This window comes from Rattus norvegicus, chromosome 10, assembly GCF_036323735.1.
Source record: "Rattus norvegicus strain BN/NHsdMcwi chromosome 10, GRCr8, whole genome shotgun sequence".
NCBI lineage: Eukaryota > Metazoa > Chordata > Mammalia > Rodentia > Muridae > Rattus > Rattus norvegicus.
In genome coordinates, this window is record NC_086028.1 from 60,258,604 (window position 1) to 60,286,027 (window position 27,424).

General features: G+C 43.8%; 3 protein-coding genes and 2 non-coding genes across 15 annotated transcripts in view; 4 read left to right on the top strand and 1 right to left on the bottom strand.

Annotated features, from left to right (window-relative positions):
• Nucleotides 1-186: 186 nt before the first annotated feature.
• Tsr1 (TSR1, ribosome maturation factor) lies at nucleotides 187-11,635 on the top strand. Its single transcript, NM_001399004.1, has 15 exons — nucleotides 187-319; nucleotides 479-582; nucleotides 1,137-1,356; nucleotides 1,460-1,594; nucleotides 2,395-2,819; nucleotides 3,866-4,025; nucleotides 4,491-4,651; nucleotides 6,397-6,590; nucleotides 7,426-7,588; nucleotides 7,804-7,914; nucleotides 8,517-8,649; nucleotides 9,809-9,925; nucleotides 10,173-10,313; nucleotides 10,400-10,474; nucleotides 10,578-11,635. Exons 1-15 carry the CDS (start codon nucleotides 223-225, stop codon nucleotides 10,754-10,756), a joined length of 2,415 nt encoding a protein of 804 aa, NP_001385933.1. The 5' UTR covers nucleotides 187-222; the 3' UTR covers nucleotides 10,757-11,635.
• LOC120095462 (small nucleolar RNA SNORD91 family) lies at nucleotides 8,024-8,116 on the top strand. The gene has a single exon (XR_005490928.1). It is a non-coding gene; the product is annotated as a small nucleolar RNA SNORD91 family (small nucleolar RNA).
• On the top strand, nucleotides 8,734-8,824 carry LOC120095461 (small nucleolar RNA SNORD91 family). Its single transcript, XR_005490927.1, has one exon. It is a non-coding gene; the product is annotated as a small nucleolar RNA SNORD91 family (small nucleolar RNA).
• Srr (serine racemase) lies at nucleotides 9,333-26,491 on the bottom strand. 9 transcript variants are annotated; one of them, XM_063269064.1, is made up of 9 exons: nucleotides 26,355-26,489; nucleotides 21,040-21,265; nucleotides 15,704-15,882; nucleotides 13,418-13,544; nucleotides 13,117-13,220; nucleotides 12,329-12,448; nucleotides 12,156-12,230; nucleotides 11,290-11,499; nucleotides 9,333-11,148 (listed from the first exon to the last, which is right to left on the bottom strand). In XM_063269064.1, exons 3-9 carry the CDS (start codon nucleotides 15,869-15,871, stop codon nucleotides 10,951-10,953), a joined length of 1,002 nt encoding a protein of 333 aa, XP_063125134.1. In that variant the 5' UTR covers nucleotides 15,872-15,882; nucleotides 21,040-21,265; nucleotides 26,355-26,489; the 3' UTR covers nucleotides 9,333-10,950. The 9 variants fall into 9 exon arrangements, with proteins under 9 accessions (XP_063125134.1, XP_063125135.1, XP_063125132.1 ...); XM_063269065.1 differs by having other exon boundaries at nucleotides 21,040-21,151; nucleotides 26,315-26,446; XM_063269062.1 differs by having other exon boundaries at nucleotides 26,310-26,446.
• The window catches only part of Smg6 (SMG6 nonsense mediated mRNA decay factor), a 228,111-nt gene continuing 226,711 nt past the window's right edge, over nucleotides 26,025-27,424 (top strand). For 2 of the 3 annotated variants that reach the window (XM_039085511.2, XM_063268674.1), the window contains exon 1: nucleotides 26,444-26,693. In XM_039085511.2, coding sequence (XP_038941439.1) covers nucleotides 26,444-26,693 — 250 coding nt within the window. Of the gene's footprint in view, nucleotides 26,694-27,424 lie in introns of all 3 variants that reach the window. The other variant, NM_001105808.1, reaches the window with a different exon arrangement.

Genomic DNA, 27,424 nt, shown 5'->3' on the forward strand with positions numbered 1-27,424 from the left:
CCGGGAGATTACTACCGGCGTCTTTCAGCTCTCAGCAGACGACTGCAGCGTGGGAAAAGTTACCACGACGTGTCCGCAGAGACTCAGTACCCCGCGCTCGCAGGCTGGCGAAAAAAACCTCGCGAGAGGTCACGGGAGCGTAAAGACAAGTCCCTCTCGCGGGCCGGAAACGCTCGGGTCAGCCCGGAAGTAGTGTTTACTCGGTGCACGTGGGCAGTTAGAATGGCGGCTCACCGCTCCGGGCCGCTGAAGCAGCAGAATAAAGCTCATAAAGGCGGGCGGCACCACGGCGGTGGGTCCGCACAACGGGACAGCAAAGGTGCGTAGACAGAGGAGGGAGAAGGGCTGCTTAGTCGATACCCGTGCCCGGAGATTAGACTTGGGACTCGTGCCAAAGACTCTTTTTAAGGAGCTTAGGGAAGTTCTTGTCTGTTAATTTAACCGTGAGGAGAACAGCCACTTCTGATCTGCCTTTCAGGTCGTGTAGGACCGAAAATCCTGTGCAAGAAGCTTAAGAAGCAGCTCAGCCGAGTAGACCAGAGGCATCGCGCCAGCCAGCTCCGAAAGCAGAAGAGGGAGGCGGTGAGGAGTGGGGGTTGGGAAGCGGTGAGGCCATGGCTTCAGATTGGTAAAGTCTCAAACTAAAAAAATGTGACACGGAAATGGGCCGAAAACGGGTAAACCCAGGGTACCTTCGGGCCGTGTTCTTAGTACGACGCCCCTCCAAACTCCTTGACAGCACATACATACACGAGGCAAGAGAATGCTTGGTTATCTTCATTTATACGGACTTGCTCTTTTGCAGAGGAGGAGGAGGAAAGGAGGAGGAGAAGGATGATGATGATGATGATGATGATGATGATTTTAAACAAAGGATCTCACTAGGTAGCCCTGGCCGGCTGAGAACTCAGAGATCCTCTCTGTCTTCTGAGTGTCCGGTTTAAAGGCTTGGGCCACCACACCTGGCTGTTCCGATCTTTTCTCATGTTTTACGTTACATAAATTTCCCTTAGTATTTTTACAGAGCAACAGAAAGGAGAGCAGTTGTGCTTTGGGGTTGCAGCATCTGTACTTTTGAAGATGTAATGACTAGTGAAGCAAATGATTGAGATATTCTTGAATCTTTGTGTTCCTAGGTTCTGGCAGAGAAGAGGCAGCTGGGCAGCAAGGATGGGCCTCCACATCAGGTGCTGGTGGTGCCTCTGCACAACAGGATTTGCCTTCCAGAGGCATTTAAACTGCTTCAGAACGAAGACCTGGGAACAGTGTATTTGAATGAACGGGGAAGCACCCATAGTTTTATGCTTCTGAGCCCTAGCTTGAAACATCGGTGGTCTTTCACATATGCAAGACCAGGTTAGGGGATCTAATCCTTTTCTCTTCTTATGTTTAAGTGGTTCTATTTCTTGATTACAATGTGCTAACTATCTTTTTTTTTTACGGTGTCTTTTATATACAGGGGATCTGCATACACTATTAGACATGGCTAAAGTTGCTGATACCATCCTGTTCCTCCTGGACCCATTAGAAGGCTGGGACAGTACTGGGGATTATTGTCTATCTTGCCTCTTTGCTCAGGGCCTTCCCACCTATAGTAAGTGTGTTCTAGTATCAGTGAGACCAGAAAACAAAGTAAATTTTCCTTTCATTTTTTTAAAGATTTATTTATTTATTATAAGTACACTGTCGCTGTCTTCAGACACACCAGAAGAAGGCATCAGATCTCATTACAGATGGTTGTGAGCCACCATGTGGTTGCTGGGATGTGAACTCAGGACCTCTGGAAGAGCAGTCAGTGCATTTAATCCTTTTATCTTTTAACAGCTCTGGTCCTTGAGACGTAATGTTTAACACTTGGTTTAGGAGTAAATCAAGGAGTTGAATTCTGCTGGCCTGGGCTATACTTGTCCAGATTAAACATTATTTTCATATATTTTAGTTTTTGGTGGTGTTTGCTTGTTTGTTTTGGAGACAAAAAGTTCCTCTTATGTAACCCTGACTGTCCTGGAACTGTTCCTGTAGACCAGGCTAACCTTGATCTTACAGAGATTTGCCCCCTACCACCCAATTCCAAGTGTTGGGATTGAAAATGTGCACTGCCACCTAGCTTTTTTTTTTTTTTTTTTTTTTTGGTTCTTTTTTTCGGAGCTGGGGACCGACCCAGGGCCTTGGGCTTCCTAGGTAAGCGCTCTACCACTGAGCTAAATCCCCAGCCCTATTTTCATATTATTAAAGAGAACTTTTAATTTCTGGGCTGTCCTGTGCCCAGGAAAGGACTAGGAAGTTAACACTCATTGTGACGTTTCTTTGGCTGTTGGGAGGTTTATGAAGAACTGGAGAGGGATCTTCAAGCAGTGGAGCACTAAGCTCCTAAGTTCTTCTCTCTTCTTTCAGTGCTAGCTGTCCAGGGACTTCCTAGTCTCCCACCAAAGAGACAAACGGATGCCAGAAAGAAGCTAAATAAAACAGTGGAGAAACGCTTTCCTGAAGACAAACTCCTGCTGCTGGACACCCAGCAAGAATCAGGAATGTTACTCAGACAGTTGGCTAACCAGAAGCAAAGGCATCTTGCTTTTCGGGATCGGCGAGCTTACTTGTTTGCCCATGATGCTGACTTCATGCCTAGTGAGGAGAGTGACTTAGTGGGCACCTTGAAAATCTCAGGCTACATTCGAGGGAGGACTCTGAATGTAAATAGTTTGCTGCATATTGTTGGACATGGTGATTTCCAAATGAATCAAATAGACGCGCCTGTGGATCCTTTCCCTTTAAATCCTAGAGTGGTTAAATCCCAAAAGAAACCAAGCATGTCAATGGAGGTAAGATTGGTGTTTCCATTTCTGGGAGTCTAACTCACTTGGCTACATTCCTTGCCTGAGATTGTTTTTAATTTTTTTACTGAATTTATTTTTGTGTGCTGGAGAGGGGTATATTACGAGTGTGGAAGGCCTTGTGGGGCCACCCTGCTTTTTAAATTTCAGAGCATATAGTTTGCATGCTGAGGCCAGTGAGGAGACTACTGCTGGTTTGAATTGTAAGGCAGTAGGAATTCAGACACATGGTAGTTAAGTGTATTTATCCAATACTTTCTAGATTCTTTTCTCAGAACTTAATTTGAGTTAGGAAAAAAGTACTTGTGAACTTAAAAATTACAGTACTTAAGGTGCGGACCTGCTGTGGAAATTGAGTAAACTAGCTAGCTGCACAGGAGAGCTCAGAGTTAGCCAAGTGTGTGGCAAGGATGAATCTTAGTTCAACAGAGCCGAAAAAATATGTTGGGACTTTGAACCTACATATATATAGTGATGGAGTAGAGGAATTAAAGCACTGTCTACCACTCTTGGCTTTCTTTGAACTTTTTTAAAAGACTGGACCTCACCATGTAGCAGTGCCTGGCCTGGAACTTAATGTATAACCAGGCTAGTCTCAAACTTTACAGAGGTCAGCCTTCCTCTGCCAGTTGAGTGCTGATCAAAGGCGTGCACCACCATTCTGAAGAGAGCAGCTTGACTGAAAGTAGTGTGATAAGCAGGAGAATGTCAAGGTTGGTAACAACCTCAAAAGGTTAGAGTTGAGATGCTAGGGGATAGCTATTTGGAAAACTTGTTTCTGTTTAATTTGTGGATTTCTTTTTGAAGATTTAGTTATTTTATATAAGTACACTGTAACTGTCCTCAGACACACCAGAAGAGAGCATCAGATCTCATTACTGATGGTTGTGAGCCACCATGTGGTTGCTGGGAATTGAACTCAGGACCTCGGGAAGAGCAGTCGGTGCTCCTAACCACTGAGCCGTCCCTCCAGCCCTGACGTGTGGATCTCTCAGGTGAATGTCTGACAGGCTGTTGCTTGCTTTGGGTCTTAGGTTTGTGTTACAGACGCTGCTGCTGACATGGAAGAAGGTCTTAAGGTTCTGATGAAGGCAGACCCTGATCAACAGGAAACTTTACAAACAGAGGTTATTCCAGACCCAATGGAAGGCGAGCAAACGTGGCCCACTGAGGAGGAGCTGGATGAGGCAAATGGTCAGTGGTAGCAAACATGGTACTTTTCTGACTTTGATTTTGCATGGCTCTTTACTTGGTGTTCATATACTTAGAGGGCTGGATGAGGAAGTGGTTGACATTTAAATACTGAGTGGTTGCACTAAGCAAACACTGGGCACGGCTTCTCTAGAAATCACCCCAAGGTTCTTTCTTTTTTTTTTTTTTTTTGGTTCTTTTTTTCCGGAGCTAGGGACCGAACCCAGGGCCTTGCCCTTGCTAGGCAAGCGCTCTACCACTGAGCTAAATCCCCAACCCCCCAAGGTTCTCTTTAAGTAATAAATGACCCTAGGTCCACTGCAGGGTTTACTTCGCTGTGTATTTGTTGGTAACTGTGAGGCATCTAAACTAAATATGGAAGTAGGCTGTTCTCGTGTAGCTGCTTTTTCTTGTTGGCAGCATTGCCTGGCTAGGTGAGGAGAGAGAGAATGGTTTGTGCTTTTACAGACTCACTGAAGCAACGCTCCAGGGTGGTAAAGAAGGTCCCTAAAGGAACATCCAATTACCAGGCTGAGTGGATTCTGGATGAAGGCGATGAAAGTGATGGGGAAGGTGATGAATCTGATGATGACATACAGCATGAAGGTTTCATGGAAGAAGAGTCTCAGGTAAGAAAGCGGGCCACTGGGCTATGTATATAGCTCTAAAACCAAGGCTGCTGTAAAGTCAGCTGCTGAACATGCCTGTAACTCTAGGGGACATGTGAATCATTTATTTTGAGGTTGGAAAAATGGCACGTTGGGTAAAGTGCACGTGTCACTTACGTTTTAGGACTTGCACTTGAATCCCCAGGACCCATGTGAAGCCAGATGTGACAGTGTAATTCTGTGAACTCTGTGTTCCTATGGCAAGATTTTTAGTAGAGACAGGATCTCTGGAACACTGCGGCCAAGTTAACAAACATTTAAAGATCCTGTCTCAAGGCAGAAAGTGAGGAAAGACAGTTGAGCTCTTACTTCTACTGGGATGCCCGTATTCAGATGAACATGGTCTCACCTTACATTTTTATATTTCTGTCTGGTTGCAGATAGGTGTCTAAGAAAATCTGTTTAGTTGCTTTTGGAGCAGAAAGGGGTGGATTCTGCTGAACGGTCTCCCTTTTTTGTTTACATTTTTTAAAGAAAATGTTCTTACTAGCCCATAGGTGACCTTGAACTCTCAGCAGTCCTATCCTAATCTTCCCAGAACTAGGATCCGAGGCATGTGACCCCAAGCCTGATTGCTATTTTTTGCTTTTTAAATGTTGGGACATTTTACTACTTTCTTTTCTCCTGACAAGGTCTCATGCATCCTATGTATTAACTCAGCCACTGTGCAGCAGAGAATGGCCTTGAACTCATTCTCTTGCCTCTGCCTCCCCAGTGCTTGGATTATAGAGCTAGCATGATTAGTTTTGGAAGTGGTGCTCGAAATCAGTTCCTAGGGCTTCACAAATGCCAAGTGAGCACTTCACCAGCTGAGCCACACCCATACACACACTGCTTTTAGGTGTGTGTGGGGGCATTTGAGAGAGGTTTTGAGACAGGGTCACATACTGTTCTGTTCTGGAACTCACTATGTAGACCAGGCTGCCTTTGAACACACAAAGGCTGTGATGGAAAGTGTCCATCACTATGCCCATCTTGCATGCTTGTTTGTGTTTATATGGGACCTGGTGTGTGATAGTCAGGAGCAGCTTACTGGAGTCATTTCTTCCTTTGTACTATTTGGATTCCCTGGATAGAACTCAGGTTTAGAAATGAGGTCATCGGGGGCTGGAGAGATGGCTCAGAGGTTAAGAGCACTGTCTGCTCTCCCAGAGGTCATGAGTTCAATTCCCAGCAACCACATGGTGGCTCACAACCACCGATAACGAGATCTGGTGCCCTCTTCTGGCCTGCACGTATACATGCAGGTGGAACTCTGTGTACATAATAAATAAATCTTAAAAAAAAAAGAAATGAGGTCATTGGGGTTGGAAATAAGCATCTTTATGTATTCAGCCACCTTTGTGGGTGCTATGACTTTCAATTTTTTGGGACATAGTCTTATATATCTCAGGCTGCCTAGAACTCTGTAGCTGAGGGTGACTTTGAACCCACCTGTTGATACTGTGGCATGAATCTGGCCAGCTTTGGGCTCTAATCAAGAGTTTCATGTGTGCTAGACAGGAGAGCACTCTGCCACTTGAGCTACACCCCTGCCCTTTTCTGGGGTTGTTGATTTTTGTTTTATGAGATCTTTTTTGGTTTTGTTTTGAGACCATTTCACTCTCACCCATGCTGCCATCAAACTCTTAGTGAATCACCTTCCTCAGCTTCCTCAACGTTAAGCCTATGTTTCTACTGCCTATTTTTAATCCCCTGTTTTACAGGATGGGAGTGGCGAGGAGGAAGAGGAGGAATGTGAAACCATGACTCTAGGGGAGTCTGTGCGTGATGACCTATACGATGAGAAAGTAGATGAAGAGGACGAGGAGAGAATGTTAGAGAAATACAAACAAGAAAGATTGGAAGAGATGTTTCCAGATGAAATGGATACCCCTCGTGATGTGGCCGCTAGAATTCGGTTAGTAAACAAGTGATTTCAAACAAGTTTTATTTAGAACTTTCATGGTTTAGGACTATGTGAGCAGAAAGCAAATGGAAAGGAACACTGTCCTTGTCCTTGAAGGGCTAACATGCTATATGAGAAGCAGCAACAGACAGTCAAGGTTTAGTTGTTCAGAGAGCCCCAGGGAAAGAGACATATGAAGGTTAATTAGCAAATTTTTTTGTAGGAGTAAATACTCAGAAATATATATTTTTTTGGGGGGGGAAGTAAGAGTATATGTTTTGAGTGAATGCTGCTAAAAGTAAAAGCAAGAAAATGTAGGTGATTTTTCTGGAAGCAGGTCTGACAGAAAGCTGTGATGTAAGGCAGGTTGAAGAGCCTTATTGCCTGACAGGTACCAGGCAGGCTGTATAAGACTTGTTCCCTTTGAAAAGCCTGGGTTGATTCTGAAATACGTAAAGTTTGGAGATTATTTGAGAGATAGGGTTTCATATAGACCAGGTTAGCCTTGATCCTCTACTGTTCATGAAGGTTTGTGTTTCCAGGTTCAGTTCTAGCTTATTAGACCATTTGGTGCCTTAGTTTCCTGAGGGAGCTTTGCTTCGTAGTTCAGCTGCTGTGGAACACCAGATTCTGGCCGGGCCTCCCTAATGCCAGGCTTTGTTATGCTAAGCTGGAGATTGAACCCTGGGGCCATGTGTGTCTTAGATAAGCATTACACCACTGAGTTACATCCCCAGATAAGAGTACTTTGAAAGAGCCAGAGCCTTAACCATTATACAAGTGCAGTGAGTTTTACATAGCACCATCTAAACTAAACCTCTTACTTTCTTTAAAACCTGTGCTCTAGATTTCAGAAATATAGAGGCCTCAAGAGCTTCCGGACGTCTCCTTGGGACCCTAAAGAAAACCTTCCTAGAGATTATGCTCGGATTTTTCAGTTTCAGAATTTTGTTAATACCAGAAAAAGAATCTTTAAAGAGATTGAGGAAAAAGAAACTGAAGGAGCTGAGGTACCTGCCTTCTGTCTACCTTCTAGTTTGTTTCTGTTTGATACCATTCTGCTTGTTTGGGAAAGAGGAGGGGTCAGAGATGAGCAGCTGTGGAGGTTGAACCTGGGTGGTTGATGCATCCATGAGTCTGGAGCGATGAGGCATATACCTGGAGAAAGGTCTCGTCGTTCGTGCTGTTAGGGTAACCCTGTGATTGTTGTGCTTCTTCCTGCCAGGTTGGTTGGTACGTCACACTTCATGTTTCTAATGTCCCTGTCTCGGTGGTCGAGTCTTTCAGGCAAGGAGCGCCCTTGATTGCATTTTCTTTGCTACCTTATGAACAGAAGGTAAATCAGTGTTTTGTGGGGAATGGAGAAAGACAAATATTTTTCCCAAGTGTCCAACATTTTGCTCACTGGGATGTGAGAGCCTACCTTTTTGATTGAGGAATTAGAATAGAGAAGTCAATGATGGTTAAGCCCAAGATGTCTGAACCTGTCTGAAGCATCTTTGTGATGCAGTCTGTGTGGTTCTGAGACTTCTCTTAAGTGTGCTTTTTCAGATGAAAATGGGGGTTAGCAGTTGCAAACTTAGACGTGTATGCCAATGTATAGATCTGTTCTCTAGGGAGACTATAATTGTGTACTGGGAGTGGGAAGGCTGGCGTAAGGGTTGAAGAGGCTTGGATGATTGTGGCTGGGAGGGTATATGTTGTAAAGGACATTTACTGTGGCTCTTTAATAGTGATGTGGAACAGTAAGCTAGCTTAGATGTGTGCATGGAAGCACTGATGAGGCCTAAGTGCACCCATGTCGTCAATTGGTGGATAAAAAGGACGGGTTAAGTAGTGTGGTCAGTTCTTAGAGTGAATCTGGTGTTTGTTTGTTTGCCTTTCAGGTTAGGCTGTTGTATGCCTAGATTGTGAAGCTTTTTCTTCTTTGGTCCTCAGATGTCAGTATTGAACATGGTGGTGAGCCGCAGCCCTGGCAACACGGAACCTGTGAAGGCGAAAGAAGAATTGATCTTCCACTGTGGATTCAGGCGCTTCCGAGCTTCACCTTTATTCTCTCAGCACACAGCAGGTAAGCATAGAAGCCGCTGGAGTCTTGCCACCTGTTCTGTATGGTTGGAAGTCTCTGGGATTAGAAATATCTTTAGTACTCTGACTTAGGAGCCAATGATGTCTTTATCCAAAATGTCTGAACCTGTCTGAAGCATCTCAGTGATGCACACTGTTGTGCTGAGGCTTCTCTGCTCTGAGTATGTGTTCCAGGATAGGTTTTAAACCTGAGTGCAGCTTCAGGAGCAGCAACATGTGTGGCCTGCTCACGTGGGCCTTTTGCCTTTCAGTGATGGGAGACATGGTGCTCTGGGTACATTCTTTTACCCATCATGTTAACATTTTGTAAACAAAGTTTTATTGAAAAATGACATATCTTGTTGGATTGAACTTGGGGGCCTCCCACCTTTATCTTCTAGTATTATTATTACTTGTGGATGACTGTCTTGTTTTACTTTCCAAAAGACTAGGTGAGACTAGGTCTTAATATGTTGCCCAAGCTGGCCTTGACCTTCAGAATGCTGGGAGTACCGAGGCGTAGGAGTAACCACCATGCCCAGCACTGTTACAGAGGCTCACTGACAGACCTGAGTAACTGAAATGTAAAGTACTATGAACAAGTTGCTGAGCCTGAGGACCCACTCCTCTGACTTTCTGTGCTACTGCTGTAGCGTATGTATTCCCACACCCCCAAAATAAATGAAATGTATTAAAAAGCCTTTATTATTTTGGGAAAGTAAGGTAAACAGTTTTCCTACAGTTTTCCACCCAGCACAAAAGCAGTCAAACAAAATAAACTGGTAACTTTAGCCCTTGATGGCAGAAGGTATATAGCAAGTTCAAGGCCAGCATGCAATACTCGAGACTCCTCTCAAAACAAAGCGGACAGGAGCTTGTAAAGGACCCAGACTGGATTCCCAGCATTCACTTTGGTCAACTTAGAGGCACCTGCACTCAGACACATACACAGAGATACAAATCTTAAACACTGAGGACATGAGGCTATGGCAGAGCACTTAGCGTGCATACAGCCCTAGGTTTAATCTCCATTACCATAATTTTAAAAGGTGGGGTTCCCTGTGGCAGTAGTACAGCTTTTGATACTTTGGATTGCTTATGATTTCCCAAAAGGCCTTTTACTTTTCTCTCTGTTTACTTATTTTGGACCCGTACTATGGAAGCTGATAAACATAAATTTCAAAGATTCCTGACTGCTGATGCGGCCTTAGTGGTGACAGTATTTGCACCAATCACGTTCCCTCCTGCATCTGTGCTGCTTTTCAAGCAGAGGAGAAATGGTATGTTGAATTCGGGGTATAAATAACGAGCGTACAAGTACCCACTAGCACCATAGCTGTCTGTACTTAGACATGGGGTCTTGCTCCATTCATGAATACACTCCAGGACAGGCTACACAATGCATGTAAGGAGGGTGTGAGGGGCTTGTGGTCTTCCTATAGCCCCAGGAAAGTAGCAGATGGGTCCTAAAAATAGATGAGAGCTGGAGGACTTGGCCTGTAGATTAACGGCTTCTCCTCCGCTTAGGAATGCACAGCCTCATTGCTACAGGCCATCTGTTTTCAGTGGATCCAGACAGGATGGTCATAAAGAGAGTGGTTCTAAGTGGTCATCCTTTCAAAATTTTTACTAAGACGGCAGTAGTGCGCTACATGTTCTTCAGCAGAGGTAGGTGTGAGTGGAGAGGGTGCTGGGAAGATGGCCCTGACTGACACGTGGGCAAACGTTTGGTGTTATGTCTGTTCCATTCTAAGACGATGTGCTGTGGTTTAAGCCTGTGGAACTGAGAACCAAGTGGGGCCGCCGGGGACACATCAAAGAGCCGCTGGGTAAGACCTGGCGTTCCCAGGTGTTCCTTGGGACTGGTGGGCTGGAAGTTCACTGCTTAAAAGTGTCCACTTTACTTTGACCAATTATGTGTTTTTCTTGTAGGTACACATGGCCATATGAAGTGCAGTTTTGATGGGAAGCTAAAATCTCAGGATACAGTATTAATGAATCTCTATAAGCGAGTGTTTCCCAAATGGACTTATGACCCGTATGTACCAGAGCCAGTACTTTGGGTTAAAAGTGACATCTCTTCAACAGTGTCTGAAGTAGACATGGAGTAATGGCCACTCAGTTGGGTTCCTCCAGCCAAGGCTCCAGTGTTGGAGTTGTTGGGTTGTGACTAGGCTGTCTGTGTCTCTGCTAAGTACAGGATTTATACTATAACATACTTGATTGGGATTTTGAAAATAGTTTAAACAGGAAGATGGAAAACAAAACTTTCATCTAGAGACTAAATTGGAACAGAAACAGTCTGTTAAGGAGCCGGCCGTTCCGCCTGCTTCACCCAGCTTAGGGAGGTTAAGTCTACATTCCCACCACTGAGTACAATACAGATGTTCTTTACTTCTGGAGAGACAGTTTGGAAATGCTGAGATAGCACTGCAGCCAATCCGACGCCAGCAGTAGGCTCAATGAGCAGTTTCATTCTTTCCCACACCAGCTGGGTTGCATACTGTTGCACAGAAAGAAGCAAGGGTTAGTGAAACCAGAAATTGTAAACATGAAGTAGGTGAGCTACCATTTCCCACAGGTTAAGGGAATGGTCTGTCAGTGCCTGGGAAGTTAGACTGGCTGTTTATGCATCTGAGTTTACCTTGATTTCATCTTCCGTGACAGTGAAGACATCGTCCACAAGGTCCCTTATAATAGGCCAGGTATTTAAGCCAATGCTGGACTTGACGCCATCTGCTATGGTCTCTGGAGGATGAAGATTGGGGGTCAGCTCTCCTTTCAGCTTAGACTGGTAGCAGTCATCTGCATTGGAAGGTTCAGCAGCGTACACCTTCACGCTAGGTTTCAGGGTCTGGGAAAGGAAGAGATACATTAAATACCGCCGTTGTCTGCACACCTCAAGGAGGCAGTGTGCTAAAGATGTGTTACATTTGATGACCAAAATGGAAACGACCTTGAAGCACTTTAATAAAAATTGTATCTGATAACTGGCTTGTCTACATTAAGATTGGGAAGAGCAGTAGCTTAGTGAGGTGGGCTTAAGGAGTGAGGATGCCACCATTGTGATGTGACTGTTTTTATGGCAGTGTAGATCAAAAGGACAATTGGGCAAAGAAGGCATGAAAGGTCCTGTGCCCGGTCTAGGAAGTTGCTAGAAGCTATTTTCTTTTCTCTCTCTCTCTTTTTTTCTTTTTTTTTTTGGTCTTTTTTTCGGAGCTGGGGACCGAACCCAGGGCCTTGCGCTTCCTAGGCAAGCGCTCTACCACTGAGCTAAATCCCCAGCCCCTCCTTTTTTTTAATCTTTTTTTAAAAGATTTATTCATTTATTATATATAGGTACACTGTCGCTGTCCTCAAGGACACACCAGAAGAGGGCATCAGATCCCATTACAGATGGTCGTGAACCACCATTTGGTTGCTGGGAACTGAACTCAGGACCTCTAGGAAGAGCAGTCAGTGCTCTTAACCACTGAGCCATTTCTCCAGCCCTAGAAGCTGTTTTCTTACCTTAATTGTAATGGCTATTCCAGCAACCATTCCTCCTCCTCCTACTGGTACCACCAACGCATCTACCAAGGGAACCTATAGTAAAAATGTAAATATGCAATTAAAGCTTTATATGTACATACAGTCTACAGCAAACCACTTCACTATAGGTAAATAGATTTATGCCATCTTACCTGGTTCAGCACTTCTAGGGCAATTGTCCCTTGTCCCGCTATCACTGCAGGCTCCTGGTTGGGATGGACCAAGATGCCTTCTGTTTCTTGTATAATTCGTTGAGCGACGTTTTCTCTGGACTAAAAGGTAGCATTAATGTGTCGTACTTGACTTACAGTGAATTTAGTTCCCCAAAAGTTCAATTCTTAATACTTTTAAGACAGAATTTTTCACATTTCTCTCCTGAGAGTAGCTATAAATAACATGGTGTGTTGGAGTATTTTCCATTGAATGACCGAGGAGTTTCACTATATGATGAGAACAAGCTATGGGTTTTTAAAAAAATGAAATTAAGTGCAAAGTGGACAAGGTTAGCAGTTAGCCTTTCTGAAGAACTATTATGGGAGGGGAGAATGCAGTAGATTATACAGGAAGATGGGCTGGGCTGGTTCTCGTAGATCACCCTAAGGACTATGGTGGCTGCTTCTGGTGTGTTTGAAGACAGCTACACTGTACGCCAATCCATAAAATAAAGTTAAAAAGAATTACTGTGTAGTTCAGGCTAGTCTGGAACTTGCCACTCTGTCTCAAACTTCTGAGTGCTAGAATAGGCATGCCCTATGACGCCTGGCTTTAGTCACATTAAACTAAGACTAATGATATCCAGCAAAGATAGATGATTGATTGATTGATAGATGGATGGATAGATAGATAGATAGGCTGGCCATATTAAGAGGAAGCGTCCTATAAGAGGCAGATAGTGGGTCAGGTGAAGATATGTTACCGAAGTGTTCAGTGCTCTCTTTACCTCATCACTCGGTTCACTGTATACTATAGATGCTCCGTAGGCTTGGATGGCCAGTTTCTTGCAATTGGGAGCTGTTTGGGGCACCACAATGTAAGCAGGAATTCCTGGGAGGGGTAGAACATGATTAGTGTGAAGCCTGTCGAGGATAGAAACTTAGATCATTTTGTTTACAATCAAACAGGCTCACCTTTGGAAACTTATTTCCCACAGCTGCTATCCCTCTTACTAAAATAGGGTGTCTTCCCATTTGTCTTTGATACTATTCTGTACTATTGATACTATCCTGAAAAAAATGAAGTACCTTCCAGTTTAGCAGCATAGGTGAGAGCCTGGCCATGGTTTCCACTGCTGTGAGTAACAACGGCTTTGGGCTTCCCTTCTAAAGTATCAGGAATTAAGCCTCTGATGGCGTTAAGGGCACCTCGAATCTGGAAGAGACAGTAAATTATAAATGGTGCATTTCTAACATAGGGACATGTTCAGAGACGTACATTCATTTATTTCACTGTGCAAACTATATAGAGTACACAAACAGCCTGCTATGCACTTGAGGCTACATGGTAGACCATTGCTCCCAGCAATAAACTGAAGCGTGTAAAATATGAGCAACAGTAGTGCAGGCAATTGCAATACCATGGGATTTGTCTTGATAGAATAATGCAGGGGCTGGGGATTTAGCTCAGTGGTAGAGCGCTTGCCTAGGAAGCGCAAGGCCCTGGGTTCGGTCCCCAGCTCCGAAAAAAAGAACCAAAAAAAAAGAATAATGCAAAAGGATAAAATGGTATTACACAGCATATCTCCCTTTTCATTCTTTTTATGTGTGTGAAAGTTTTGTCTGTAAATATGCTTGTGTATGATGTGGGAGCCTCCTGGATTCTCTGAAACAGGTGGTTGTGAGCATACTTGAAACCCAGGTCCTAAGGACTGAAAAGATGGCTCAGTGGTTAAGAGCACTGACTGCTCTTCCAGAGGTCCTGAGTTTAATTCCCAGCAACCACATGGTGGCTCACAACCATCTGTAATGGGATCTGATGTCCTCTTCTGGTGTGTCTGAAGACAGCTACAGTGTACTTATATACATAAAAATAAATATTAAGAAAAAAAGGGGGGTCCTCTGCAAGGACAAGTGCCCTTCAATGCTGGGCCACCTCCCTGGTTCCAACCCTGCTTCTGATTTAAGACTGAGTCTTACTCTGTTGCCCCAGCTGGCCTAGAACTTTAAGTAGTCTCGGGTAGCTTTGAACTCATGGAATCATCTTGCCTCAATCTCTCATGTGTTAGATTACAGGGATAAGCAGCCACACCTAGCTCTAAAGAACTTTTTTTAAAATAATTTTTTAAAGATTTATTATTTAATGTATATGCGTACACTGTAGCTATCTTCGGACACACCAGAAGAGGGCATCAGTCCCACTATAGATGGTTGTGAGCCACCATGTGGTTGCTGGGAATTGAACTCAAGTCCTATGGAAGAGCATTCAGTGCTCTTAACCTCTGAGCCATCTCTCCAGCCCCTCTAAAGATCTTCTAGTGAATGTGTTTTGCAGGACAGAAGGTAGATCTGGGAAGATCTACAGTCACTGTTATATGTATGTATAGTACTGTAAACTAAACAACATATACTTAAACTACACTAAGTTTAAACTGTTTTTTTTTTAATTGGATATTTATTTACATTTCAAATGTTGTTCTCTTTCCTTGTTTCCCATCCATAAGCCCCCTATCCCATTCCCCCTCCCCCTTAAACTGTTTTTCTTGGGCTACAAGGACAGCTCAACACTTGTGGCAGTTAACAACTGTAACGCCAGTTTTGGGGCATCTGACACACAGACATGTATGCAGACAAAATACCAATACACATAAAATTTTCAAAGTTAAAATATTTTTCACGATTAATTCCTTTTTATGTTTTTCATTGCATTGGTGTTTTGCTTACAGCTGTGAGTTGCCATGTTGGTGTTTGGAATTGAACCAGCATCCTCTGGAAGAAGAACCAGTGTTCTTTTTTTTTTTTTTTTATTAACTTGAGTATTTCTTATATACATTTCGAGTGTTATTCCCTTTCCCGGTATCCGGGCAAACATCCCCCTCCCCCCTCCCCTTCCTTATGGGTGTTCCCCTCCCAACCCTCCCCCCATTGCCGCCCTCCCCCCACCAGTCTAGTTCACTAAGAACCAGTGTTCTTAACCTCTGAGCCATCTTTCCAACCCAAGTATTCTTCATAATAGTAAATTAGCTTATACCTGCTTTGCTTTGTAAATTAAAGTGTCTTGTGGCTCAGGCTGGTATTGAATTTGCTATGTAACCATGGGCAACCTTATTCCTGATCCTTCTGCTAAAATACAAAAAAATGCACAGCTGTACAATACAGCCTGGTATGTTTAATTCTTTAGACAATATTCATGGGATTACAGTTATAAGGGATTTCAGGTTGTGTGAAAGTGACATAGCAATGTTATAAACCTGGTACCCACAACTTAAAAATTGTGCAACCTCTTTTTTCCAGCTGCAAAAAGACATTTGTTTACCATTAGTGGACAGAAGAATAAAGCCAACAGATTTGGAAATAAATAAAATTGATTTTTACCTTAAAAGACCCAGTTTTCTGGAAGAGTTCACATTTGAAGAAGAGATTGCGCCCTGCTATTTGATTCAAAATGGAGCTTGTTAGCACTGGTGTGAGGTGGACAGAGTCTTGAATGTTGAGATGAGCTTTTTCAACATCAGCAAAGGAGATGCAGTACTGAGCACACATGGTTTTGAAACCTAGGAACAAGGCAAGGGTCAAAGCCCAGGGTTAAAACACTGAAACAGGACAACAGCCTGGGGGTGGGGGGCAGGTGCTGCCCTGCTAAGTGGAACTGTTCCCATGACTGGTATTAGCCCACCCACACCTCTGGGACAGTAGGAACCTTTTCATCACTGTACAGCCAAGCTGGCCTTGAATTTAGACTCCACCTGCCTCTGCCTCCTGAGTGCTGGGATTAAAGGCTAGCTAAGTTTTATTTCTTAAAGATTTTTAAATTTTTGTGTATGTGATTATGTGTGTATAGCATGTGTATGTATGCATGTGCCCTGGAGCTGCCATTTTTACTTTTTGGAGGATTCTGCCATGTAAAATAGACTGGCCCTCAAACTCACAACCCCTGCTTCAACATCCTGACTCCCATAATTACAGCCATTGCCAACATTTCTGGTTTATAGGTGGTTTCTTTTGAGAAAGGGTCTCAACATAGCCCAGGAGACCCTCAACTGTTATGTAGCCAAAGATAAGCTTGAACTCATGACCTTTCTGCCTCCATCTTTCTTCACGAGCTAGGATTATAGATGTGCGCCATGAAGCCTGGGTGCATTGCTGATTTTCATTCTTTTGGGAAAGGGTTTTGATTCTGTAGCTGAGGCTGGCTTGGAACTCATTGTGTAGACTAGGTAGTCCTTGAACGCAGGGCAGTCTGCTTGTCTTGGCCTTCCAATCCTTGGGATTACAGGATGAGTCACCATACCTGAATCACTCTTACCTTTTTTAATTCCAAGTGCAGACCTACATCACTGTCTCTGGCTTTAGTACCGTTTTAATAAGTCATTATCTGTATCCAAAACATACATCCACCACATGACTGTTACACATTGTTTTTTGCTTTTTCTGGGCAGTTTCCTCAGTATTCATAATTGTATCTAAAGGCACGCACAGTTCCAAGACATCCTAAGTGTGATGTTGGCGTGGTGATGCCAGTCTTGTGGCGTTTGACACCTACTGCCAAGCTGATTATCAGTCTAACAAACACTGTCCAAAGGATGCTCGTTCACTTCTGCCTTGCATTGCTTTGTCGTCGTTTGGTTTTCTGAGACAGGGTTTCTCTCGGTAGCCCTGGCTGTCCTGGAACTCATTCTGTAGACCAGGCTGGCCTTGACCACAAAGACCCATGGCCAACTTGCACCATCACCAACTGGCACACTATATTGCTTTTTATTAAATTTTATTTTCCTGTGTCTTGGGGTGGGTACCCATCATGATATCAGAGAAAAGCCTTTTAATTCTTTTCTCCTGGGGATCATACTTGGGTTGTCAGGCCTAATCCAAGTGTCTTTACCCACTGAGTCATCTCTCTTCAGCCTGCTATCTAATTTTAAAAAAGCTTTTTTTAGATTCATATGAACGAGAATGTTTTGCCTTGGTGTATGTATGTATACCTTGAGTATGCTTGATACCCATGGAGGCCAGAAGGAATCAGATTTTCTGGAAATGGAGTTACAGGTGATTGTGAGATGCCATGTGGATGCTGGGAATTAAACCTGGGTCCTCTGAAGAGCAGCTGGTGTTCCTAATTCCTGAGCCAATTCTCCAGTCTCTACCATGAAATTTTAAGAATACTTAAAAAAATATATATATGGGGGTTGGGGATTTAGCTCAGTGGTAGAGTGCTTGCCTAGCAAGCGCAAGGCCCTGAGTTCGGTCCTCAGCTTAAGAAAAAAATTTATATATATATATATATATATATATATATATATATATATGAAGACTAAGATTGTTGTGTGTTTATCATGTACCGAGACACTAGTGAATTATTCTGTTAGGTTTTAAAGTCTGTCCTCACTACTCGTCTTGAAGATGGGATCCAAGGACTCAAGGTAAATTATCAATGAATGCAACCCCCAGTCCCAGCTGGTTTCCTTTTAAAAAGATAAGACTTTTTATTTATGAGTATGGGCATGCCTGTGTGAGCTTTGTGCTCACAGAGTCTGCAGCTTGAGTCACAGGTAGTCGTGAGCTACCTGATGGAGCCGTGGGTGACCTCTGTACTGCCAGGCTGCCTATTTTAGAGCGCATGTCCTTTAATCTTTTATTCTTTCTAATTTCACATATGGCTTAAGGTAGTTTTCCTTTCTTCTTTTTTGAAATAGGGTTCCCCTGTGTATTCCTGGCTATTCTTGGACTCACCCTGTAGACCATGCTGGGCTTGGAGTCAGAGATCTGCCTGCCCCTGCCTCAACCTCCCAAGTGCTGGGGTGAAAGGCATGTGCCATCACTATCTGGCATGGTTTAAGGTAGTTTTTCAAGTATTTCTAAAAGGAACTGCTCTTCAGTTCTCAGATCTCGCTTTAGCTGTGCTATTTTTAGCTTCCACAGGAATCAAAATTTTGGTGGGAAAGGCTTGGGTAGGGAATTGCAGAAGCAAGGAAGACTATATGTCCAGTTCTTCCTCATGACTTCTAGGCTCCAGCCAATCCCAGGTCTGAGCTCACACAGATGTGGGAGATGTGGGTCCTCTTGGAGCATACAGAACTTTAGAAACCTTTCACTTTGTCAGACCCTTTAGGAAAACAGAAAGCTGCAAAGTCAAACATCATTCATGCAATGTCCCCTGTATTCTCCTCCCATCTGGAAAGTAAGCCATTAAAACCACCCAGGGAAAAGAGCAGGGGCTGTTAGGCCCAGTTAAGAGCACCAGCTGCTTTTATAGAGGCCCTCAGTTTGGTTCCTAGCACGCACATGGTGATTCACAGCCATCTGTAACTGCAGGTCCAGGAGATCCAAGACCCTCTTCTGACCTCTCCAGCCACCAGGCATACTTGTAGTGCACAATCATACATGCAGGTACAATACTCATATAAATGAAATAAAATAAGAAATTTACACTTGGTGTGGTTGCACACACATTTACTCTCAGTATCTGGGAGGCAGAGAGAGGCCAGACTGATCTACATAGAAAGCTCCAGGCCAGCCAGAATTACACAGTGAGAGTCTCAGGGGGCAGGAGAGAGGAAAAATAAAGATTTGTGGGCCCATCTGATGTTTATAGCCCCTCCCCTCTCATGCAGGTAGCAGGCCTGTCCGTCACAGGACAGATCATGCCCTTGAAACAGACCCTGTTGTGGGACAATGCTATTATTGAAGGCACTCTATCTTGGTTTTTCCTAGTTTTTTTTTTTTTTTTTTTTTTAAGACAGAGTCTTGGATAGCCTACAATGGCCTGCAACTTGGTATGTGGCAGCACAAAGATGGCCTTGGCCTTCTGATGATCCTGTCTCGACTTAGGTAACAGGATTACTGGTGCATATTACTAAGTTCAACTTTTCAATTTTAAAAAAAAAAGCATAAAATAATGTTATTAAGCTCTGATCAGGTAGGTGTCATGTTAAAATACATACACACACATATGTAATAAAATTTTGTGATTTTTGGATTCAGGTTTTTATTATGTAAGTGAATCTGACCTTGGCTTTGAACTCATAGTCATTTTGCCTCCTTCTCCCAAGGGATGGGGTTACAGGGATACACCACCATTTTTAGAAAACTACTCTGACTACATTACAGAGAATAAAAAGAAAAGGATAAGAATGTAACCAGGAGCCCAATTCAGAGGCATTCAGTACACAACAAGGGACAAAGGAGGCTTGAATGACAAAAGAGAAAAACATCACTTAAGATACTTTTATGAAAACAGAAACCTTTAAGGGACTAAAGATGTCCTTCAGATAGAGGAAGCCCTGGGTTTGATCCCCAACTCTGCATAAAACAAGCTGGATGGTACAGGTTGGTACCAGGTGGAGGCAGGAACATAAGTTCAAGGTCATTGGGCTACACAGCTAGTTCCAGGCCAGTCCATGCTACAGGAGACCCTGAATCAAAACAAAAAAACCCTCCAAAAACGTGAAATTTCCCTAGATAAGATACATAGGTAGCCAATGAGCACATGAAATAAGCCCAGAATCACCAATCATAAGAAAAATGAAACCAAAACCACGCCCATTAGACCAGGCTAGAGAGGAGTGGGCAACCTAGTGTGCTGGTGGTCAGAATCTACAGCAGGGAGGTGCTATGGGAACACTATGCTAGTTCCTAAAAACAATGGCCACAAGGTTATCACCCGAATCAGCAACTCCATTCCTAGAGCAGATCAAAAGAACCAAAGCTGTGTCTCATCAAAGACATTTCTGTATTCCCATGTTCATAGCTGTAACATTCATCATAACCAAAAGAAGCCAGTGGCCATTGACAGACATGTTTATACATATATAATATGCACATAAAATGGAAGGTTCATCTATCGGGAGGAAATTCTAACATGTTGTAACATGGATGGACACTCAGGACATAATGCTAAGGGAATATAAGCTATGTGCAGTTCCAATCCTATGGGATACCTATAGTAATCAAATTCAAGGAAAGAAGACTAGTTCACAGGGGCTGGGGCTCAGGGCAGTGGAGTGCTGTTTAATGCATATAATAAATGGGTTTGGGTATACAACAGAATACATTAAACAAAAAGCATACACTTAAAAATGATTAAATGATACATTTTATGTGTTTTACCACAGCTGAAACAAGCAGAATAAAAGAGATAATGGCAGTTATAATTAGGCCTATATATCCTATGACTCCCTTAACTTTGGTTTCCTTGATTTGACCACTTGAGGGGAAGACAACCTATGCTGAATCTGGGCCACACCTTTGGTGGAAGCCCACAGAAAAAGTCATGAAAGAAAGGAATTTCTGCTTTTTGCCTGCTTGTCCTCACTCTTGCTGGTAAGTTCATCTACACTGCTGCTGAGGCAAGCCTTCATTGGTGTTAGAACCAACTTTTTTGGGATTCCAACATAGTGTGGAGTGAACATTACACGATTCTTGGCTTTTCTGCAAAGAAACAACCATTGTGGGACTGGCCACCTGTAAGGCATTCTAACACATACTCTTTATATATATATATTCCTATCAGTTCTGCCTCTTTAGAGAACCCTGAGTGATACAGTTTGCAAGTGGTAGGACCTCATTTGAAGTAACGTAGGCAAAGGATGAGTGTCCAGGTTCTCTGGCTCATGGCATCCAAGGGAGGGTTGAACAAACCACAGAGGGGATGGGAGCTTCAGTAACAACTGCACGGTGGGCTTGGTAGCTTCCATGACTCTCACTCAGTTTCTCACCTCTGCTGCCTCTGGCAGGTTGGCTTCCTTCTCACAGCAGGCCAGCTGGCTCCGTATGGCAGGACACATGGCTGCTGACAGCTCCTGCGTTTTACATTTTATGGCTTCCATACTGAAGAGGAATTTTTCTCTCAATTTCAGTTCAAAAAATTCTGGGTAAGGACTTTGATTGGCCCATCTTGGCCCAGGACCAGTGTAGCAAAGGGTGTAAGGTCATTTAGGAATACTACATAGTAGAGGTATTTATGGAAACATGAAAAAGAAACAATGAGATCTATAGCACAGTATCAATTATGTACATTTACAATACATACATAAAACATTCTACATTATGCAAAGATACATGTATATTTCAGGACATATGTCCAGCACATTAAAGCCACTAAGGAGTGATGGAGCATGACTGGGAATTGAAATGACAAAGGCCTTGTTAATGACAGCGTGAACACAACAGCATGATTACCTTAGCTTTCTGCTTCTGAAGGGAAACAGCAGCAGAAGAGGAAACGAAGGAGGGGGAAACAAAACAAAGCTGGGGCCAAGTCTGACCACCTTAGTTCCAATCCCAGGACCTGACTCCTGCATGTTATCTTCTGACCTCTGCATGTGAGCTCACACACAATAAATAGTGTAATAAACATTTTGCTGAGGCGGTAGCCCTGGATACCTTGGAACTACTTATACAGATGAGGCTGGCCTCAGAGATCCACCTGCCTCTGCCTCCCACACGTACACAACCATGCTCTGGTCCTTTCTCCCCTCTGTGTGTGTTTGTGTGTGTGTTTGTGTGTGTGTCAGGTGCCTACAGAGGCTAGAAGAGAGTGTCTTATTCACTAGGAACTAGAGTCACAAACAGTTGTGAGTCCCTTTACATGTGCACTGGGAACTGAACTGGACTTATGTCCTCTGGTGAGCATAAGTGCTCCTAACCTCTGAGCCACCCCTCAACCCCAATTATTATTATTATTTTTTAAAAGATTATTTTTGTTCATGGGTGTCCATGTTATGTGTGTACACACCAGTGTGAGTGAACCCTGGTTGAAGGTGTTATCTCTTAGAAGCTATTCACTTTGGCTCTAGATTTTTTTTATGTTTTTACGATATTTTATGTCTTTCACTGGGAACTAGGGCTTACTGATTAATGCTGGCTGGCCAGTGGGTCTCAGAGATTCATCTGTCTACATCTCCCCAGAACTTAAAACTAACTGCATAACTAGGGATAACCTTCAATTCCTGATTCTCCTGCTTTGACTTTCCTAGTGCTGTGTGTTACAGGCATGCACCACTGTGTTCAGTCTATGTGATGTCTGGGATCATGCATACTATTTGCAGAGTAATATATACATTATGGTTCTCTGTGGCAAAAAAATTTTATGCTTATATAAGTTTCTAGGCAAGTATTTTATCATCTGACATACATTCCCAGTCTTTAAATTTATTTACTTAATATATATGAATGTTTTGTTTGCATGCATGACCGTGTACTGCATGTGTGGCTAGTGTTTGCAAAAGCCATAAGAATGTTGGGTTTCCTGGGACTGGAGTTACAAACAGTTGCAAGCTGCCATGTGGATGCTGGGAATAGAACTTGGGTCCTTTTAAGAGCAGCCAGTGTTTTTAAGTGCTGAATCCCAACACCTTAGTAATTTGCTTAATATTCATTTGTTTTTATTTTATGTGTATGAATATTTTGCCTGTATGAATGGAGTGTATGTACCATGTGTTTGCCTGGTGCCCTAGAACCAGAGTTCTGGGCAGTTGTGATCATAAATGTAGGTGCTGGGAATTGAACCCAGGTCTTCTGGAAAAGCACTCAGTACTCTTAACTGCTGAATCTTTAATCTAACCTCTAACTTTTTTTTTAAAAAGATTTATTTATTTATTATATATAAGTACACTGTAGTTGCCTTCAGAAGAGGGCATCAGATCCCATTACAGATGGTTGTGAGCCACCATGTGGTTGCTGGGAATTGAACTCAAGACTTGGAAGAGCAATCAGTGCTCTTAACCACTGAGTCATCTCTCCAGCCCGTCTAACGTCTTTTTGAGATGAGATCTTGCTGCTATGCTTTTTAGGCTGGGCTTTGAAACAGACCAACTGTTTTCTACTTTTGAACACTTAGTGTAAATATTCTCTCTCTCTCTCTCTCTCTCTCTCTCTTTCTCTAATGAATTCACATAGAAATTTACTTACCAAATATAAAACCATAGCATACATATTGCCGTGTAAATAGCCTCCCCCCTGATTATATATATATATTTTGACACAGATTCTTAATCTGAAATCAGGGTGGCTGATTTCAAGCTCACAGAGCTCTGCCTGCCTCACTAGTGCTGGGACTAAAGGCATGCATATACCTGGTCAGCCTCCTCCTCTTTTTAATTGCATTGTGAGCCACGGTCTTACTAGTCTTCCTAAGTTGTTGGCTTTGAGGTTGGAATTCTCTTACATAGTATCCTGGGTTGCTGGGATCACATTCATTTACCGCCAAGCTGAAGTCTTTTTCATTGTTTTACTTAGTTCTTCATGAGTTCTTTAAATCTTAAAAATTCAAAATTTCCCTCGTCAATTTAGTAGCTTTCCAGTTGGGTAGGGAGGGAGAGGCAGGAGGATCTCTATGAGTTTGAGGACAGCCTGGTCTACAGAGTGCGGTCCAGGACAGCCAAGGCTACACAGGGAAACCCTGTCCAAAAAAACAAAATTAGTAGTTTTTCTTCTGTAACTTGCCTGTGCTCCTCCTCAGTCAGCTGCAAAGTTTAGAACTTGTATTATTAATCTTTTGCACCTGAGCTCCACAGTCTCTCATCCTTACATATTTACTGTGCTTCCCTGAGTTCTGTTTTAATACTTAAGAGGTTCTCTGGTCTGACCACTGACAGTGTTGAACTAAGTTGGCCATAACTAGGGAAGTTTTCTTGTTTAAAATCATTTTTCAGGCTGGAGAGATGGCTCAGTGGTTAAGAACACTGACTGCTCTTCCAGAGGTCCTGAGTTCAAATCCCAGCAACCACACAGTGGCTCACAACCATCTGTAATGAGATCTGATGCCTCTTCTGGTGTGACTGAAGATAGCTACAGTGTACTCATATATAATAAATAAATAAATCTTTAAAAAATCATTTTCCCATCTTTAAAAAAAAATTAAAGTTATGGGGCTAGAGAGATTGCTCAGTGATTAAAAGCAAGTACAGCATGCTCTTGCAGAGGACAGGAGTTCAGGTCCCAGACCCCACATCAGGTGGCTCATAACTGCCTGGAACTCTAGCTCCAGGGGGAATTCAATGCCTCTTGGTTTCTGCAGGTATCTGCACTTAAGTGTATATATCCATACACAGACTCATAATTAAAGATGGGACAAGTCTTTTAAAAATGACACAAACTGGAAAATAAATAAAGTTGAAGCTAGGAATACAACTCAATCAATAGGGTGCTTGTCCAGCACGTTCAATCTCAGGATTCAATCCCCACAAAACTTCAACCAGCACATCAGTATGGATAGATCCACATCTGTAATCCCATCATTTAGGAGATGGAAGCAAAAGTGTTACAAGTTCAAAGTTATCCTTGGCTACATAATGACTTCCAAACCAGCCTGGATACAACAGATCTTAGCCCAACAAAAGAAAACAAAAGAAAACAACTTCTCAAATCAATGTCTTCAACTGAAAAGTAGATTACTTGCCCCCTTCCTACCAGCATTGACCTCCAAGTGGATATGTAACCAAGGAAACCTTGAAAATCCTTGCCCTTATAGTTTGCAAATGCTGTGATTACAGGCCTCTGCCACCAGACCAACCCAGTGTATGTGGTGCTGGGTTGTATGTGGTGTCACGTAATCCACTGGAACATAGCGGAAGATGACCTTAAACTCTTGATTCCTGATCTTCTGGCTTCCATTTCCCAAGTGTTGCCTGCACCTCTTGTATGTGCAGCTAGGCTAGCTGGGAACTCTTGTATCTTCTTGCCTTAGCACCCAGAGTCATGGGGTTAGAGATGTTCCTTCCATACTCAAGTTAGGGTTAAAAAAATTCCTGTTACTGTTTTTAGACAGGTCTTACTATGTAGCTCCAGCTGGCCTGAAACTCGATATATAGACCAGGCTGGCTTTGAACTCACAGAGATCCTCCTGTCTGTGTATCTGACACTAGCCTTAGGCATGTACCACCATGTTTGGCTTATGTTTTGGAGACAGAGTCTACTCATGTACTTTGGTTTGGCCTTAAAATCAATGGTGGATCACAGCCATAAAAGTTTGATCTTCCTCCCAAAGGCTGGAATTACAGCATGTGCTATCAAGCCAGGAGCTCAAAGCAGTTTTTATATTTCCTATTTCTCTCAAATCTTTGACAAAGGCTGCCATTTGTTTTGGCCACTCTAGTTAAACCCATTCATTTGAACTGTTGGACTATTTCCCAGTCATTGTCTTTCTCTTTTGATGGTGAAATATTTGTCACATAACAGGAACTGAACTGGTTACTACTTTTTGAGGGTCTAAAGGTCCAATGAACTGTGTGAGACAGGGAAGGGGTAATAACTGGAGAAAGGCAGTGTTTGAATAGGAAGTCTCTCCACCCCAACGTTTTTAATAGGTGTTGGGGGTCAGTGAGGTTAAGTACCAATCTTCTAGGCTAATTAACTTTCTGTTTGCTTTTTTTGGGACAAGGTCTTCTAATACGTTGCCTTGATTAGCCTCAAATGTGCTATGTTGTCCAGGGTAGCCTTGAATTTGCAATCCTCCTACCTCAGCCTTTTAAGAACTGGGAATATGGGAATGAGCTACCGCTACCAGCGTCGGTGAGAATTTAAAAGATGGGGGTTCTAAAAAAGTAATTAAAAAAATTCTCAGCGCTAACAAAATTTCCCGGTCGAACAATTTCTTTCTGTTTTACCTCCACACAACCCCCTCCAGCAAATCTCAGGGATGAGATTTGTCCTAGACTTTGATACCTGATGAGCTTTTCCATGGACTTTGATACTCTGGTACAACCAAACGTTACATGGAGCAGTTTACTTCCACTCTCTGAGATTCAGTTTATCAGAAATGAGAATAATAACTACTATTAAAAAGATCTTTATGCTGCACAATCCAGGCCTACGGTAAGGAGACTTTGGCCTAAAATGATTGGAGAAGGCCGGGATTGTATGATGTCTCCGTCAACCCGAGCCCCAGATCAAAAGCAGTGTCCTCGGTGGTAATCGCAGCAATACTGTCACCCCTAGACCCGAATGCCCACCTGACCTGGGCGAGTCACACCTGGCCGCGCCTCACCTCACCTCCTGAGAGCTGCACCTCCACCTCCAAGCCTCGGCGTACCTTCCCAGCGTTACACCTCTGCGCACGCGCACATGTCGTCTCCGCCACCAGCTCGCTTGCTCTGGCAAGGGCCTAGTTGAACGTGCTGAATGCTTTTGCTCCCAGTGCGGCCACCGTCGTTTGGGGAGGGCAGGCAGGAGGGGGCGGGGAAAAGGGTGGGAGTGGGTGAGCGCGCGCCGCCCGTCCGTCGTGGTTTCCTGGCTGCGCGCGGCGGTGGTGGAGTCGCCGCAGCTGTAGCAGCCGCCGCGAAGATGGCGGAGGGGTTGGAGCGTGTGCGGATCTCCGCGTCGGAACTGCGAGGGATCCTGGCCACTCTGGCTCCGCAGGCCGGGAGCAGAGGTGAGTTGCGCCGCCCAGCTGCTGGGCTGGGCCTGCCCGCCCCGCCTCCCTCTCCTCTGCCACCTCCCCGCCCTGTCCCCGGCTCTCGGAGCCCCCGCCCCTTCCCCAACAGTGCGCCCCGGAGGCTGCGAGACTAGTCCTCTTGGGCCTTTGGGGCAGAGCGAGAGTTTCAGCCCCCGCCCTCTTGCTCAGCGCGGTGCCTTGGTGCTTCTCCTGTGCCCTAACCCTCTCAAGCCAGTCCCTGAATTCCAGTCCTGAGGAGACACTAAGTAGCTTGGGTGCTAGGGTCCGGTAGAGGCCCCGAGACGTATTGTTCCCAAAAGAATCATCTGTGTACCTTTCCGTAGTCCTCCGTTCTGCGTCGGAGAGGAGGAGCTGGGGAAATTGAGGAGAAAGGCTTAACAGGCTAGGACTTCCCTTGCTCAACTTACCTCCCCCCCCCCCCCCCCAAGGCTGGCTTCCAATGCTACGCCACTGGAGGGCTCCGGGACCTCGAGAGCTGACTGTTTTGTTTTGGTCTTGGCGTGTATGGGAGCAGTTGTGATCAGAGAGAATGTTTAATTTGCCAGTCTCCATTCGCATCAGAAAAGCGCGAGAAATATTTTAGTGTCTCGCCTCCCCTTCATTAGTCAGTGTTTTTTATTTAGGATGACAGTTACAGTAGATAGCTTCTCTAGGATTGTGGCTAGAATTTGTGAGGTTGGTTTTCATTGGCCGACTGAATTGGATTA

Excerpts from the sequence above, each read along its gene's own strand:
- Tsr1 (NM_001399004.1), top strand. The coding sequence starts at position 223 with ATGGCGGCTCACCGCTCCGGGCCGCTGAAGCAGCAGAATAAAGCTCAT. Across the intron at positions 2,820-3,865 it reads AACCAAGCATGTCAATGGAG|GTTTGTGTTACAGACGCTGC; the intron begins GTAAGATTGGTG and ends TTTGGGTCTTAG. Across the intron at positions 10,314-10,399 it reads CTACATGTTCTTCAGCAGAG|ACGATGTGCTGTGGTTTAAG; the intron begins GTAGGTGTGAGT and ends TTCCATTCTAAG.
- Srr (XM_063269067.1), bottom strand. The coding sequence starts at position 15,871 with ATGTGTGCTCAGTACTGCATCTCCTTTGCTGATGTTGAAAAAGCTCAT. Across the intron at positions 13,221-13,417 it reads CTATGCTGCTAAACTGGAAG|GAATTCCTGCTTACATTGTG; the intron begins GTACTTCATTTT and ends TACCCCTCCCAG. Across the intron at positions 12,449-13,116 it reads ACAGTGAACCGAGTGATGAG|TCCAGAGAAAACGTCGCTCA; the intron begins GTAAAGAGAGCA and ends GCTACCTTTTAG.